General features: G+C 42.0%; 1 protein-coding gene across 9 annotated transcripts in view; it reads left to right on the plus strand.

The window, feature by feature from the left end:
- Nucleotides 1-9,253, plus strand: part of TENM1 (teneurin transmembrane protein 1) — a 942,055-nt gene extending 932,802 nt beyond the window's left edge. For all 9 annotated transcript variants that reach the window (XM_054214857.1, XM_054214863.1, XM_054214865.1 and 6 more), the window contains 4 exons: nucleotides 3,343-3,730; nucleotides 4,397-5,617; nucleotides 6,108-6,250; nucleotides 7,706-9,253. In XM_054214857.1, the coding sequence (XP_054070832.1) occupies nucleotides 3,343-3,730; nucleotides 4,397-5,617; nucleotides 6,108-6,250; nucleotides 7,706-8,464 (2,511 nt within the window). In that variant the 3' untranslated portion in view covers nucleotides 8,465-9,253. The remainder of the gene's footprint in view (nucleotides 1-3,342; nucleotides 3,731-4,396; nucleotides 5,618-6,107; nucleotides 6,251-7,705) is intronic.
- Nucleotides 9,254-14,097: the final 4,844 nt, after the last annotated feature.

The following is a 14,097-nucleotide window of genomic DNA, read 5'->3' on the forward strand; positions in this document are numbered from 1 at the left end:
TTAAGAACTTAGTGTGAAATTGTATTCAAACAGTGTCCTCTTAAACTTTTTTTTTAAATAGCAATGTCTTGGTCTATCCGATGTAACCTGAGTTTGCAGAAGATTTTCTCTGAACCTGTTAACCACTGGGAAAGGCTAGGAGGGGTCAGGTGAGGTAGAACTGATAGGGGGTATTGCACGCAGGAAATCCAATCACTTTGAAGTTATTTATGTATTTAAAAGTTACAAATGTGTACTTTTAAGATAAACCTTGCTGTACTTAATTTTGGATGTATTTAAGCCTGATCCTCAAAAAACTTAAACCTAACCCAGAGAAAAAAATGGTTTAGACTGGAGAACGCATTAAAATGTGATTTCTTCCTTGTCTGCATGCAGTATGGTTCTTGCACGTGTTAACAAGATTGGCAAACCCTAGAAGCTTCAGAAGTTTGGTCGAGATAAATTTGTCAGGGCTTCTTTTGTCTGTTTGCTTTTCTGCAAATTGCAAGTAAACAGGCGTTTAATAGAGCTTTCAAATGTTTGGGCAATGTGCCTTTTGGAGGAATCTTTTATTTTTTCCTTGGGCCTAATGGACCATAATTTTGGAAGGATGTATGCTTCTTATCTTTACAGACCATTTTGTCTGTTCTTAGTTTATGATGAGCTTATAAATAAAGTCATATAGCTGTTATTCTGTCATTCTGCACAAGTGTCCATGGCAAAAGCTTACTGGCTCAGGTAGCAGCCAGCTTGGGTTATGCTGTAACGGGTCATTACAATCATTGAAAGTCATACACACTATGGACATAATCTTCCAGCTATTTAATGTACTTTCATCCCTGTTTGTTCCGTGTGCCAAAGAAAGATGAATTCACTGTCAAAATTAGACATTGAGTTATCATTCTGTGGCTCCATTAAAGTCAATAACTCATGGTGTTAATTATGTAATGATTGCTAAAGGTTGTTGGAAACCTCATAAGACCCAATGATTCCTTTTCTCAAAAAATCAATTATATAGTTTGCTTCCAATTCATAGTTATTTAATACTTCATTTTTTAGCACTTGATGAGTTAATTGTACATCTTCAAAAATCTCTTCCCCTTCCAAAATTAGCCCAAATAATTTAGGTCTTAAAAAGCACTATGATAGTAGCACTGTAAGAAATTTTTACTGATGAGATTCAGTTCCTCTTGTTTTGGTCACTTTCTTCAAATACTTAATGGTGTTATAAAATCTTCTGAATACTCCAAGCTTGCTTCCAAAATCCTGCCGTTTACCACCAGACAAAATAGATGAGCGGCTGTGCGTGTATGTTGGACAGAAATGACATCTAGTGGTGATGCTCAGCATTTCTGTGTGTTCCCAGTAGAGCTCCAAGTAATTGCCGCTGGCTGTTTGTCTCGATATACCAAGCAGCATCAGTCATTACGTGGCGGACCAGGCTCTGGTTGCTTTTATGAAATGACCGCTTTTTGGATGTTTTATGAGCTACCGTCTGAAATCCTTTAAAATAATTAGAACCCAATTTGTGCAAAGAGTTGAAAAATCTATTGTGATATTATTAGGATGAATTGGGAATGTATTTTTTTTTTCTCTTTATGGTATCCTCTACTAGGCTAGAGAGGATACTAAGTCTCCAACCCTTGTACTGTGTGTACTTTTACTATCCTAGACAAAAGTGGAAAAGCCACAAAGTGCTGTAAAAATGGCACACTGGGGCACTAAAGTTATATTAGAGATGTTTCTGATCTTGTTATTCATACTCTGTCAATGGCAGACAGCTTAAAAACAGGCCCGGGAGCAGTATATAGAGAGAGGCGTCACATCAGTGCTAGGAGAGAGTTCAGCCAGTGGTTTACTGCAGATTGGGGACTCTTGACTGAAGGTGAAAACAAAATAAACACTGTGTTAGAAATGCTTGGCAGACCAGCAATAAAGCGATCAGAAAAAGCTCGGTGTAAAGGTCTGTCATCACCAGTTGGCAGAGGATAACTTGCGAGTGGCATATGTTGGCGCTCTCTGGCTTGTGTACAGGTGACAGATGTCTTTCACCGAGGGCAGGAAGAAATACATCTTGGGAGGGTGGGGGGCCGGGGGTGCAGAGAGGGTGGCCGAGGCTTAGCCTATCTTTGGTCCTTTGAATAAGCACTTGGGTGATTTGTCAGAGCAAAGTGGCTCAGGGCCAATGTTACTTAACACATTGCAGGGCTGAGCTCTCAGTGTTTTCTTCCCAGAGAAGATTTTTGAGCTTAGAGGAAGAAAAAGCATTTTTCTCTGATTTCTTTCCTCAATGCTCTGTGAAAAAGCAGTCACACTGTTCCTCATAAGACTCTGTTTTGCATGATGCCTCAATCGTGCAGAAGCCTGACAAATTTGGTTTTGTGCCTGGTAGGTTTGGGCTGTGAGCGAAGAAGTGTGCAGTGTCAGTGCTCTGTCTCGGTCTGGGCAGTGCAGCAGGGATGTGCAGTGCTCTGGTCCAGCCAAGCCACTTACTGGACCTGAGGGAAGGCTACAAATTTCTCCCATACGTTTTCACTCTGTGTTTTCGTGATGCTTATTTCACAGTGACTGTTCACCAGTGGGCTTGTACTCTGTGACACTGACTTTGCACGTGAATGGTGAAAAGGTTTACAGAACTCCAGCTTTATATTTGCACAGATAAATGTCTGCCGTGCTTGCACATTCATCTGCCAAACAAACAAACAAACCAGATTTCATTGACCAGCCACAATTAACCAACAGAGGGAAAATATCAAGTACCTGTGTAGAAAGTATATTCTTTGTAAACAGTAGAAAGCAGATATAAAAGTAGTCACACCAAAGAACCTGCAGACTATTTTCATCCATCAGTAAGCATGGAGATAATGTGACTTCTGGGGCATAATAGAAGACATACAGAAAAAGGAAGGTGTGTGATAGAGATATGCAGAGTGCCAATAAAAGCTAAACACCTTGTACACGCCATTGAAAGTTTCCCCTTTCCATCTCCCCTAGAAACATCTGCTGGTGCAGATGCTCTGCCTGTGTGCGGGGAAGAGGTTCCCTCTGTTTTAGCTTCCTGGGAGGACGACCTAAAGCAACATAGCAAGTCAGCATGAAGCTGAAATGCTACTGAGAGCCACATCTGCCTTCCAGTTTGGAGGTCCTTACCTCTAGACTTATTATTATTCTCCTCCTGTTTTGTACCACCTTGCTGGCCAGGTCTCCTGGAGCTGAAAGCTTCACTTGGAATTGTACAGGCAGTAAGAGCAAACTGCAAGAGTGGATGGTTGTTTCAGCATTTCCTCAACCTTCGGGCACTGACTAGATGAATAATCATTTGCTTGATCAGCCACTTATACTGCCATTCCTGTTTGATTGCAGTCCGTGATGCTCCTGTTGCACAGCCAGCGCCGCTACATCTTTGAGTACGACCAGTCCGACTACCTGCTCTCGGTCACCATGCCGAGCATGGTGCGCCATGCCTTGCAAACCATGCTGTCCGTCGGCTACTACCGCAACATCTATACACCTCCGGACAGCAATGCGGCTTTCATACAGGACGTCACTAGAGATGGTCGGCTTCTGCAAACGTTATATCCTGGGACAGGACGCAGAGTCCTTTACAAATACACCAAACAGTCCCGACTTTCCGAGATTCTTTATGATACTACTCAAGTTACGTTCACCTACGAGGAATCTTCTGGGGTTATTAAAACAATACATTTAATGCATGATGGCTTCATCTGTACCATCAGATACAGGCAAACAGGTTTGTGTAACTGTGACTACTTTGCTAAAGTTTTTGGCCCTGATCCTGCACTTACCTGGCATGAAATTCCATTATTTTTACGTCTAGAAGTTCTTACATTTTATGTTTCGGTAGAAAAATATGTGTGTTTATCTCTATGTCTGTGTCCATAGGCATATATAGCTGTCCCATTTGAAATACAATTTTCTTTTTATTGCTTGGTATGGAATAGCTCTTATAATGTTTGATTGTTTTTATTCCACTGTGTGGATATTTGCTAAATACTAAATCAAGTTGTTTTATTATTTGTATTTTCAAGTTTTCCTGTTTATACCATAATATAACATAAATTCACAAGGACTGTTTATATGAGGAAGGAAATCACTATGTAAAATAAATTTAGTTTAGAATTATCTTGTAAGTAAATAGAAATCATAATTATGAATAAAATAGCATTAATTTAAACAAATGCTAATAAAAATATAAATATTTTGTAGAGCAAGCATTAATCAAGATTTGTGAGAGAATAGTGTAACATATTCTTAGTTAGTGGTACTTTCTGAGACACTCAGCAATAAGGCTCAAGAGTTTATCGTTTGTCTGGGATAGTTCTGTAGGGTAAGTACACTGCGGACATTATTCATTATTTTTCTTCCTTTTCCTCTTTCCCCTATTTGTTTTGGATAGGTCCACTTATTGGTCGCCAAATCTTCAGGTTTAGTGAAGAAGGGCTTGTAAATGCCAGATTTGACTACAGCTATAACAATTTCCGTGTCACAAGCATGCAGGCCATGATAAACGAGACGCCTCTTCCCATAGATCTGTACCGTTACGTCGATGTCTCTGGCAGGACTGAACAATTTGGCAAATTCAGTGTAATTAATTATGATTTAAACCAAGTTATAACCACCACCGTGATGAAACATACCAAAATTTTTAGTGCCAATGGTCAGGTGATTGAAGTACAATATGAAATTCTCAAGTCTATCGCTTACTGGATGACCATCCAGTATGACAATATGGGCCGTATGGTGATCTGTGATATACGTGTAGGTGTCGATGCCAATATAACAAGATATTTTTATGAATATGATGCTGATGGTCAACTTCAGACTGTGTCTGTGAATGATAAAACCCAGTGGCGCTACAGCTATGACCTTAATGGCAACATCAACTTGCTGAGCCATGGAAACAGTGCACGCCTCACTCCTCTGAGATACGATCTGAGAGATCGCATTACCAGACTTGGAGAAATTCAATATAAAATGGACGAAGATGGTTTTCTCAGGCAAAGAGGCAATGAGATCTTTGAGTACAACTCTAACGGCCTGCTGAACAAAGCGTACAACAAAGTGTCTGGCTGGACTGTGCAATACTGTTATGATGGTCTTGGAAGACGAGTTGCAAGCAAATCAAGCCTAGGACAACACTTACAGTTCTTCTATGCTGATCTCTCCAACCCAATAAGAGTTACTCACTTGTACAATCATACTAGCTCAGAAATAACATCCCTATATTATGATCTTCAAGGTCATCTCATTGCAATGGAATTAAGCAGTGGAGAAGAATATTATGTTGCTTGTGATAACACTGGAACACCTCTAGCTGTATTTAGCAGCCGGGGCCAAGTCATAAAAGAAATTTTGTACACCCCATATGGAGAGATCTACCAGGACACTAATCCAGATTTCCAGGTTATCATTGGTTTTCATGGAGGGCTCTATGATTCTCTTACTAAGTTAGTTCATCTGGGTCAGCGGGACTATGATGTCATTGCTGGTCGGTGGACGACACCAAATCATCATATATGGAAACACCTGAATGCTGTCCCACAACCATTTAATCTCTACTCGTTTGAAAATAATTACCCAGTTGGCAGAATCCAAGATGTTGCTAAGTATACAACAGGTAAAAGTAACACACATCTCATGAAAACACATTTTTTGATCAAATTCTGGTATGGATTCAAGACTCCAGAAATCTTTTGCGTACATCCAAAGTTACTATTTGGCTCTAATCTTAAATATATCAAAGTCATTTCTTTAATAGATAACATCTTACTGAGCTTGCTCTGTTTTCTGTAGCCTTTATGGTAACCAAGAAAATAATTCATAGTTGTTTCTGCTGCTTTTCTAAGTGCTAAAATTAGAGGAAGAATGGAGGCAGCTTAATTTGAACTTTTTCCATTATAAATAGATAGAAGTTACACTATTGATTTGAATATAGCTGTGCTTTGTAATCAGATCATTTGTTTGCTACGATAAATGCTGTAACCAGTACTGAAAACATAAATTGATGTGAAATCATTATTTCTAGATAGCTGGGATTTCTGCAGACTACCCTCACTTTTTCTAGGATTTACGTGCCTTCTTGCCAGCATCCCTTTCTTGTTTTGCAGACATTGGAAGTTGGCTAGAGCTGTTTGGTTTCCAGTTGCACAACGTACTACCTGGATTCCCGAAACCAGAGATAGAAGCTTTGGAGACAACATACGAACTTCTACAGCTTCAAACAAAAACTCAAGAGTGGGATCCTGGAAAGGTTAGCAAAAACTATTCAGCTGCTTCTAGTACTAAATTAGGAATTTGATTAGAAAATATCAGAGACCAAGGAAACAATATGACTGTACCTTTCAACATAAGAGGCAGGGCAAATGGTCTAACGATGCTAGAAACTTTAATGTTGTCACATTAGGTACAGGCATCAGAGCGGAGGAGAGTTTTAAGGAGAAGCTTTTAAGAACACAGTGAAGAACTTTTGTAGCTGTTCACAGAGAAACCATACAAATTTGAAGGGCAGGATAGGCAAAAGGATAAAGGTGTTTGTGTGAAAACTGAAAAAGCTACAAAAAAATTTGTAGAAATAAAAAATTAAAACCCCAGATTTCATCTTTGTTTGGAAAGATGCCACAAGAGATGCAAAGTCACTGAGAGTATAAACAGCTTTACAAGTCTGTACCTCTGCATAGTTATTGCAGGAAACCAGAAATGTTGCTATGGATTTGTAGGGGAATCTGTAGAACTCGACCTTGCTCCAGGGCTTATTTTCAGTAAAGAAAAGCCACGCAACAGCTATCAGGGTCTAGCAACAGGACCAACTACTGGTATTCTGAGCAGGTGTTCATGTTTTGCATTGGACCATATGAGCATCTGTTAACAAAGAAATATGATTTTGCAAAGATGAGAGAGAAAAGACGCTTTTCCTCTTATTCAGTCAGGAAAAGGAAGTATAAAGTGTTGCGAGTTCATGTTAGTAGCGTTTAATACACTTCTTTTCCCATGCACAAATGACTGCACAAAGTGCAGAGGCCTGGCGGATCAGGGCTCATTCTGGATGTAGGAGCGTGTCCATGTAAAATTGTCACCGAGCTATTAAAGGAGCTATTACAAAGGAACAGAAAAAGTGTAGTGATAGGTATAGTGATAAAAGACAAATAGATGGTTGGAGTGAGGGTTTCTTAGCCTCGATGGGAAGCAAGATCTACAGATCTGATGTACTTGCATGGTACCTATTGTTCTAGTATCTTGAGACGTTCACAGCCTGCTTTTCTTAAAGAATGGGCTATAAAAACTGTTATTGCTATTTTACAGAAGACATAATTAGATGCACAGAGACTAAGCATAGAAATATGTGAGAGAGTACAGCTGTGAGTGCAGGTTTCCCCACACCTAAGAGTTGGAAGGCCGGCCATGTGGAGTAACAACTCAAAGAGGACGGAAGAAAAAAAAGGAAGAATAAATACAAAAATAGCATTTGCAATAAACACATTTTCCATTTGATTTCTAAAAAACTAAAAAGATTCCAAGAGACAGAAAGCAATACCTTAGGTGATTAGAAAGCCTGTGCGTATACCCAGGCCCTGTAGATGTCCACAATATTCTACAAACAAATTGAAGATCCATTCTAAGCAATTAAGAGAATAGCAGGGTCTGTGAGACACTATAATGAACGGCAAGATGCCTCTCCTGCAAACTTTATTGGTATTTTCTCTTCCAGACTATCCTGGGTATTCAGTGTGAGCTACAAAAGCAACTCCGAAACTTTATATCCTTGGATCAGCTTCCTATGACACCTAGGTACAGTGACGGCAAGTGCTATGAGGGAGTGAAGCAACCGAGATTTGCAGCTATTCCTTCAGTATTCGGAAAAGGCATCAAATTCGCTATAAAGGATGGTATAGTGACAGCTGACATCATAGGCGTGGCTAACGAGGACAGCCGGCGCATTGCTGCCATCCTCAACAACGCTCACTATCTGGAGAACTTGCATTTCACTATAGAGGGCCGAGACACACATTACTTCATCAAGCTGGGGTCTTTGGAAGAAGATTTGACCCTAATCGGCAACACCGGAGGCCGACGCATCTTGGAGAATGGCGTCAACGTCACAGTGTCGCAGATGACTTCTGTGATCAACGGGAGGACTAGACGCTTTGCTGACATCCAACTCCAGCACGGTGCGCTGTGCTTTAACGTTCGGTATGGAACGACAGTGGAAGAAGAAAAGAACCATGTCTTAGAGATAGCCAGGCAGAGAGCCGTGGCTCAGGCCTGGACTAAGGAGCAGAGACGGCTGCAGGAAGGGGAAGAAGGTATTAGGGCATGGACAGATGGAGAGAAACAGCAGCTTTTAAGCACTGGGCGGGTACAAGGCTACGATGGATATTTTGTTTTATCTGTGGAGCAGTATCTTGAACTTTCTGACAGTGCCAATAATATTCACTTTATGAGACAGAGTGAAATAGGCAGAAGGTAACAAAGAAAATCTCTGCCTTTGCGTCACCAAAGACTGCCTGTTTTTAAACGTAAATGGTTTATTGTATTGGTTTTTCTAGATCAGAACTCTGTATATATAAATATAGAGGAAAAAACATATCCAACTGCCTTTAAATGTGACAGAAGATGGTATTTTAATATTGTTCGTTTAACTCTTTGAGAGATGACAGTGACGATTTTTAGTTCTTGTGTGGCAGTATTCAAAAATTTCAGAAGCAGAGTCCTGACAGCTGAGCAGCGCGACCTGCGCAAGGTGCCCGGGGTGACACCACGCATCCCTGCAGGGTAGGGGGGTGTGCAGTGGGCTCTGCCTTCTTCTAAAGAAACACAACTTTTTTGTTGATGTTGATTTAATAATTCACAAATTATTTAAAAGGTTACAGAGCCTGATTCTGCAACCCGTGTTTACTGGGTAGTTTTTATCCCAGTAAGATCTCCCATAATTTCAAGGGATTACATACAGAAACCAGACTGTGTATGGAAACTTCATAGTTGCTCACCAACCCCATGCATGTCATTCCTCACAGCTGTGATCTAAGGGATTTTCTGACCTGGGACACCCGACTTGTATTGGATACAGTACGTAAAAGGCTGTCCCGTATGGCCTTTAGATTTGCTCGGCCATAGCCACCTCTCAGCCACCCAGGGACAAACGCCATGTTGCTTCTCCTTTTGCACGTGGGGGCCTCTCTCCCAAGGTTTCCCTCGGCACTGGGTTATACTGGAGCCCAGCAGCATGCTTAGAGCTGCCGATCTTCCTGGTGGAAGGGTGCAGGGGGGCACCGCACTGCTGGGCTTCAGCCAGGCCTTGGGGTGGCCAAAGAAGGGCTTTACGAGCACTGTAGTCGACAGGAGTCTTTCCACTGGCATCAGTGTGCTCCAGACTGAGCTGTAACTCGGTAGTTTTGGGACAACCCTCGTTCCAGATGGGAGGGCCCACACGGTGCAGTAACAAGCCCTGCAGGATCAGTCCTGTCGTAGTCATTGGGCCAGGACTCGTCTTTTCACAGATCATTAGGAAATTGCAGTGTTGTTGGGTTTAGGCATCGCGTTCTTTTCATCTCAAACTAATAATCCTGTTGTATTACTCCTTTTTTTGAGTCTGAAGATTGGTGGGTTGGGAGTTGATGAACCTAAGTGTGGATAGTAAATATGTTGATAAATGTAGAACATTTTGGGGATGACTCTTCTCTTTTCAGCTCAATATCTAGAGCACATAGAAAAGCATTATATTGCATGGGCAGAAATTTTTATTTCCCAAGGTATCATGCGCTGCTGGCACAGTTATTTCATGGCAGAGTAGGTGATCCGTCTTTCAGCTTGTCATTTTTAAAAGACCTGATTATCGGGAGGGGAGGGAGGGCACATGGGGAGGGGGGGGACGGGTAAGCAGATTTCCTTTACTGACTTTCAGAGGGAGCTAGAAGTCTTGTTATAGAGCCTGTGTATCCGTAACAGTGATGTTATTGCACATTTCTTTCAAAACAGACACAGTAAATATATTGAAACAATTTCTGCTCATATTTACGAAAGACAACAAAGTGCTTTCTTTGTCTGTCTTCCTTTCTTTCCAGTTTTCGTTTTTCCCTTGTTTTTGGGCAAGTGGAGCAGACTGTACCAAAGTTAGAGATGAGCCTGAACTGCCACCTGGGACCTGAACCCCCCCCGGGGGTTCGGACTCGGGTCTCAGCCTCACACCATTACCGTCTCTTCCCAGACTCCTTCCGCTCCCCCGGGAGCCGGCGCAGCTTTGGGGGTGCGGGACCAGGCTGCGCGAGAGCCTGGCCCCTAAAACCACCCTCTACTCCCCAGCCAGGGGGAACTGTGGACCAAAATCTGCACATACACATTTTGATCGGGCTCATCGTTAACTAATGTACAGGCTTGGGAGCTGACAACGTCCAGGTTCGACAGCTCTGATTTCTGTAATTTTCCATACAATCACGGAGAATTTGAATACCTCCACACCAGCCTAAAAATGGACCTTCAAATCCTTGAGCCTCTAATATGCTTTTAATCAATGGAAGAATAATTTATGAATTGTATATAGAGAGTGCATTCATAAACGTGATGATGTATTTTATCACTGATCCAAGATGTCAATATTAGAGTCTATTTTACTTATATTTTAAGCAATTATACTTTTTTGCAATTCACTAATGAGGTATCATTTTCAAACTGCTTTAAATATCCATTATAAACAAATATTTGAAGCTATTAGAATTACCTTGAACTGTGCATTTCTAGTATGTAATACATATTTAGTTAGCTTGTGCCTTTAGTTTCTTAAAGTTATATTTGTATTATATGCAGGAAATGCACTTTGTATTACCTACAGCTGTGGTTTTTAATACTGCCTTGATTACTGTTGTTCTTATATTATGCCAAAAGGTCAAAGAGTGAAACGTGTTACAAGTTCGTCTCTGAAAGTTGATTTGGCATTTTCCCAGTTCCTGGGTGCACTCTAAAGTACATTTTGGAACAATATTTCTTAGGAGAATATGGAGGTATAAAGAATCACATGGCCCGCTTACAAAAGCAAAAGAAACGCCTTCATCGTAACAGTTACAGAAATTTAGGAAACTATATAAAAATGTCGTGTCGAGATGACAGTGCTAAAGAAATGAGTGATTACTGAAGGAGCACTGGAGACTGAAGTCACAGCTACACATGGGCCAGCCAGCAGTGATTCGCGAGAACTACGCAAATAGCTTTGGACCATCTTGTTCATGAGCAACCTCAGACGGAGGCAGGGAATACTTCAGTCTCCATTTTTTTTTCCTAGTAGTTAGACCAGTTTCTCAGTGTTGTTTTTTGTAGTTTTCCTTTCTTTTTTTTTTCCTTTTTTTTTTTTTTTTGCACTATAGCCTAGAGACCCAAATGAAAAAAAGAAAAATAATGGCATGGAAATTTTTACTGTTATTTAGATCAGATAATTTGATGCTAGCGTTCTGCACTGCAAACAAGGAAAAAAATTATAAAATAAAAATAAAATAAAATACCAACCAGTGTTGCAAACTATCCTGTAGCAAAGTACCTACCATGAGAAATACGTGCTATATTTTTTATGACAGCCAAACAAATAGTGTGTACAAGTAATGTTTCCTTTGCTTTCATATTTATTTAGCAAATCTAGAACATTTCAAAGGTATAAATATATATATATAGATATCTATGTAGAACATAGCCAAATAAATATATATGAACTGGTCAATGTGCATCTCGGTATACACATCCCAGCTGTTTGGTTTGAGCTCTTCAGTGTCCTCTGTTGGACACTAGCTGGGTAGACGTGGCCTCTCTTTGTGGCCACCAGCGCTCCCGCAGCGCTGGCCCCGGTCCTGCGCTCCCCGGCCCACCGAGCCCCCCTCCACCGGCGGCCGGGGCTGGGCTCAGGGAGAGGGGCTTTTCCAAGCCATGGCTGTGGGCGCTGCTGGAAGCCAAGGTACAGTTCCGAAGGCGAAAGGGGTTTAGGCAGAGGAGCTCCTGTTTTAGCCCGAGCAAAAGGAGTGGGGCAGAGCCCTGGCGGGGCATTAGGTTGCCCGGGGGCATTCACCGTAGCGCAGCTGATGCAACACAGTGACACTCCGATCAGGCTGCCGCCGACAGCCGTAAGGGTTTTCCCTGTCAAATGCTGACTGTTATTTAAACCTCTCCTTGACACAAAACATTACCAGGTCGAAAGCACCCTGACTGCCAGAGGAATCGCTTCTCGGCAGAAACTGGGAATGGTGGAGTCGGACTCGCTGTGGATTTGTCTGGGCATTCGTCACCTGCCATTATTTGTCTAAGGAAACGTGTTTGACAATTTCCAGTTTTTCCTTAGATCTCGTGGTGGACTTTAGCCTTTTAATAAATGTTAGTATATCAGATCGTGTCCTTGACAGTATTTTACTTGTATGAACCATGATAAAACATTAAAATCTTCATACTCTTCAGGCAGAAGTGTCAATAAATGAGAAAGAGAAGCATAGCATACGATATATGTCAAAGTAACGTTCCTTTTTAGCTTTCTCATCAACAGTAAAAATGTTTACAATGTATGCCAAGATCTTCAGTTTCTGTCTAACACCGGTTAGAGGTTCTGATCTTACAGAAATTGTGTTATAATGGCCTCAGCCTCATTGCTAGGAAACAATAGATCCCAATTTTTTTATTCCTGCTCTAACTCCTGTGCTGAATAGTGACTGGATACTGTACAGGTTTATGTTATATGGCTGCAGTTAAATGGTCTGATGCATTTTGCTCTGGGTTTCAGGCCAGAAGCATGCATTTTCTACAAGAACATCCCAGCAACACGCTGTAAATATTGAAAGTTAATATATTATGTGTCGATATTTGAAAAAGAAAGTACTTTGACTATTTCATTTTTTAAAAATAAAGGTGCAAACTGATGGTGTGTGGTGTTGTCTTTGTTTACACAATGTATTTGGGATATTCTGGTCGTGTCAGTAAAAGGTACTTCCATACAGCTAAATATGGGCTTCAGAAAGCATTGGTTGATTCAAAAGGGCGGGGCGGGGGAGGGGGGGGGCAAGGGGTTGTAGCAAGATTTCATTTGACTTCTGATTCACCAAAGTTCATGCATATAACTCTGCAGGTTTCACTGCAGGTGAAAGCACGGCCAGTTTCTGTGTACAGGTTATTACGTTTCATCAGAACAAATGTGAGAGCGAAAAAAGTTCTACTAAACGTCTTTGTGCTCCCGAGAACTGAGTGGGTGAAGTCCAGGGTGGTGGTAGGGGCTGAGGAGCAAAGTGTAAGTACCTGCACATCCTGTAGAGCTGCCTCAAGCAGATGATGATGAATGACTGTGTGTGCCAAAAATATGCACGTGAGAAAAATAAAAAGCCCAGCACATGCAGCAGAGAGGAGACGGTGAACCGGGGGGGCAGAAGGAGCGTTTAAGGCTAAAGGAAAGGTGATGTGGTGAAAAACAGATCGGAGCAGCTGGGCAATAACCCAGAGTGAGGGATGAGGCTGGAAGAGCCGTGTTGGGTGGATAAGAAGGAAGCGAGGCCGAAGGGAGGCTCTAGTAGAAACATGAAGAAAACCAGCCTGGGAGGCGGTATTGATTTAGTGCTGCAGGTCTGTCACGGGGAGTAGGGGAGGGCTTAGCGGAGGCAGCACCAGAGCTGTGGCAGGGTTATTGCTGCTGCAGAGGAGCGGCGTTGCCTTGGCTGGGGAGAAGGCAGAGCAGGGAGGGCCGGGGCAGGGGACACAGAGTCCCTGCCGTGAGCCGGGGCTGCGGCAGCCATGGGAAGGGAGGGCCAGGGGGGTCGGCGCAGAGCAACCGCAGCAGCGAGGGGCTGCAGCCCAGCGTGGCTGGTGATACAGACGTTACCTGGGAAGCCATGCCCACAAAATGCGGCTGCTGCCCTCTAAAAGGATCTGTAGCTCCTCACACCTAAGTCAATACATGAATTCTATATAATTTCTGTATTACTGTTCCCATAACCAAACATCGACTCCTTGTCCCACAGGTGCCATGAGCTGCTTTCTCTCTCTGTTTCCACCTTGTTTAAGCCTAGAGCAATTCCAGGCCCATGGGTACCCAAAAGAAACAACACAAACAAGTTTCTGTCTTAATAACTTACATCAGAAACTGAAACA

The sequence above is a fragment of the Rissa tridactyla genome, chromosome 9 (assembly GCF_028500815.1).
Source record: "Rissa tridactyla isolate bRisTri1 chromosome 9, bRisTri1.patW.cur.20221130, whole genome shotgun sequence".
NCBI lineage: Eukaryota > Metazoa > Chordata > Aves > Charadriiformes > Laridae > Rissa > Rissa tridactyla.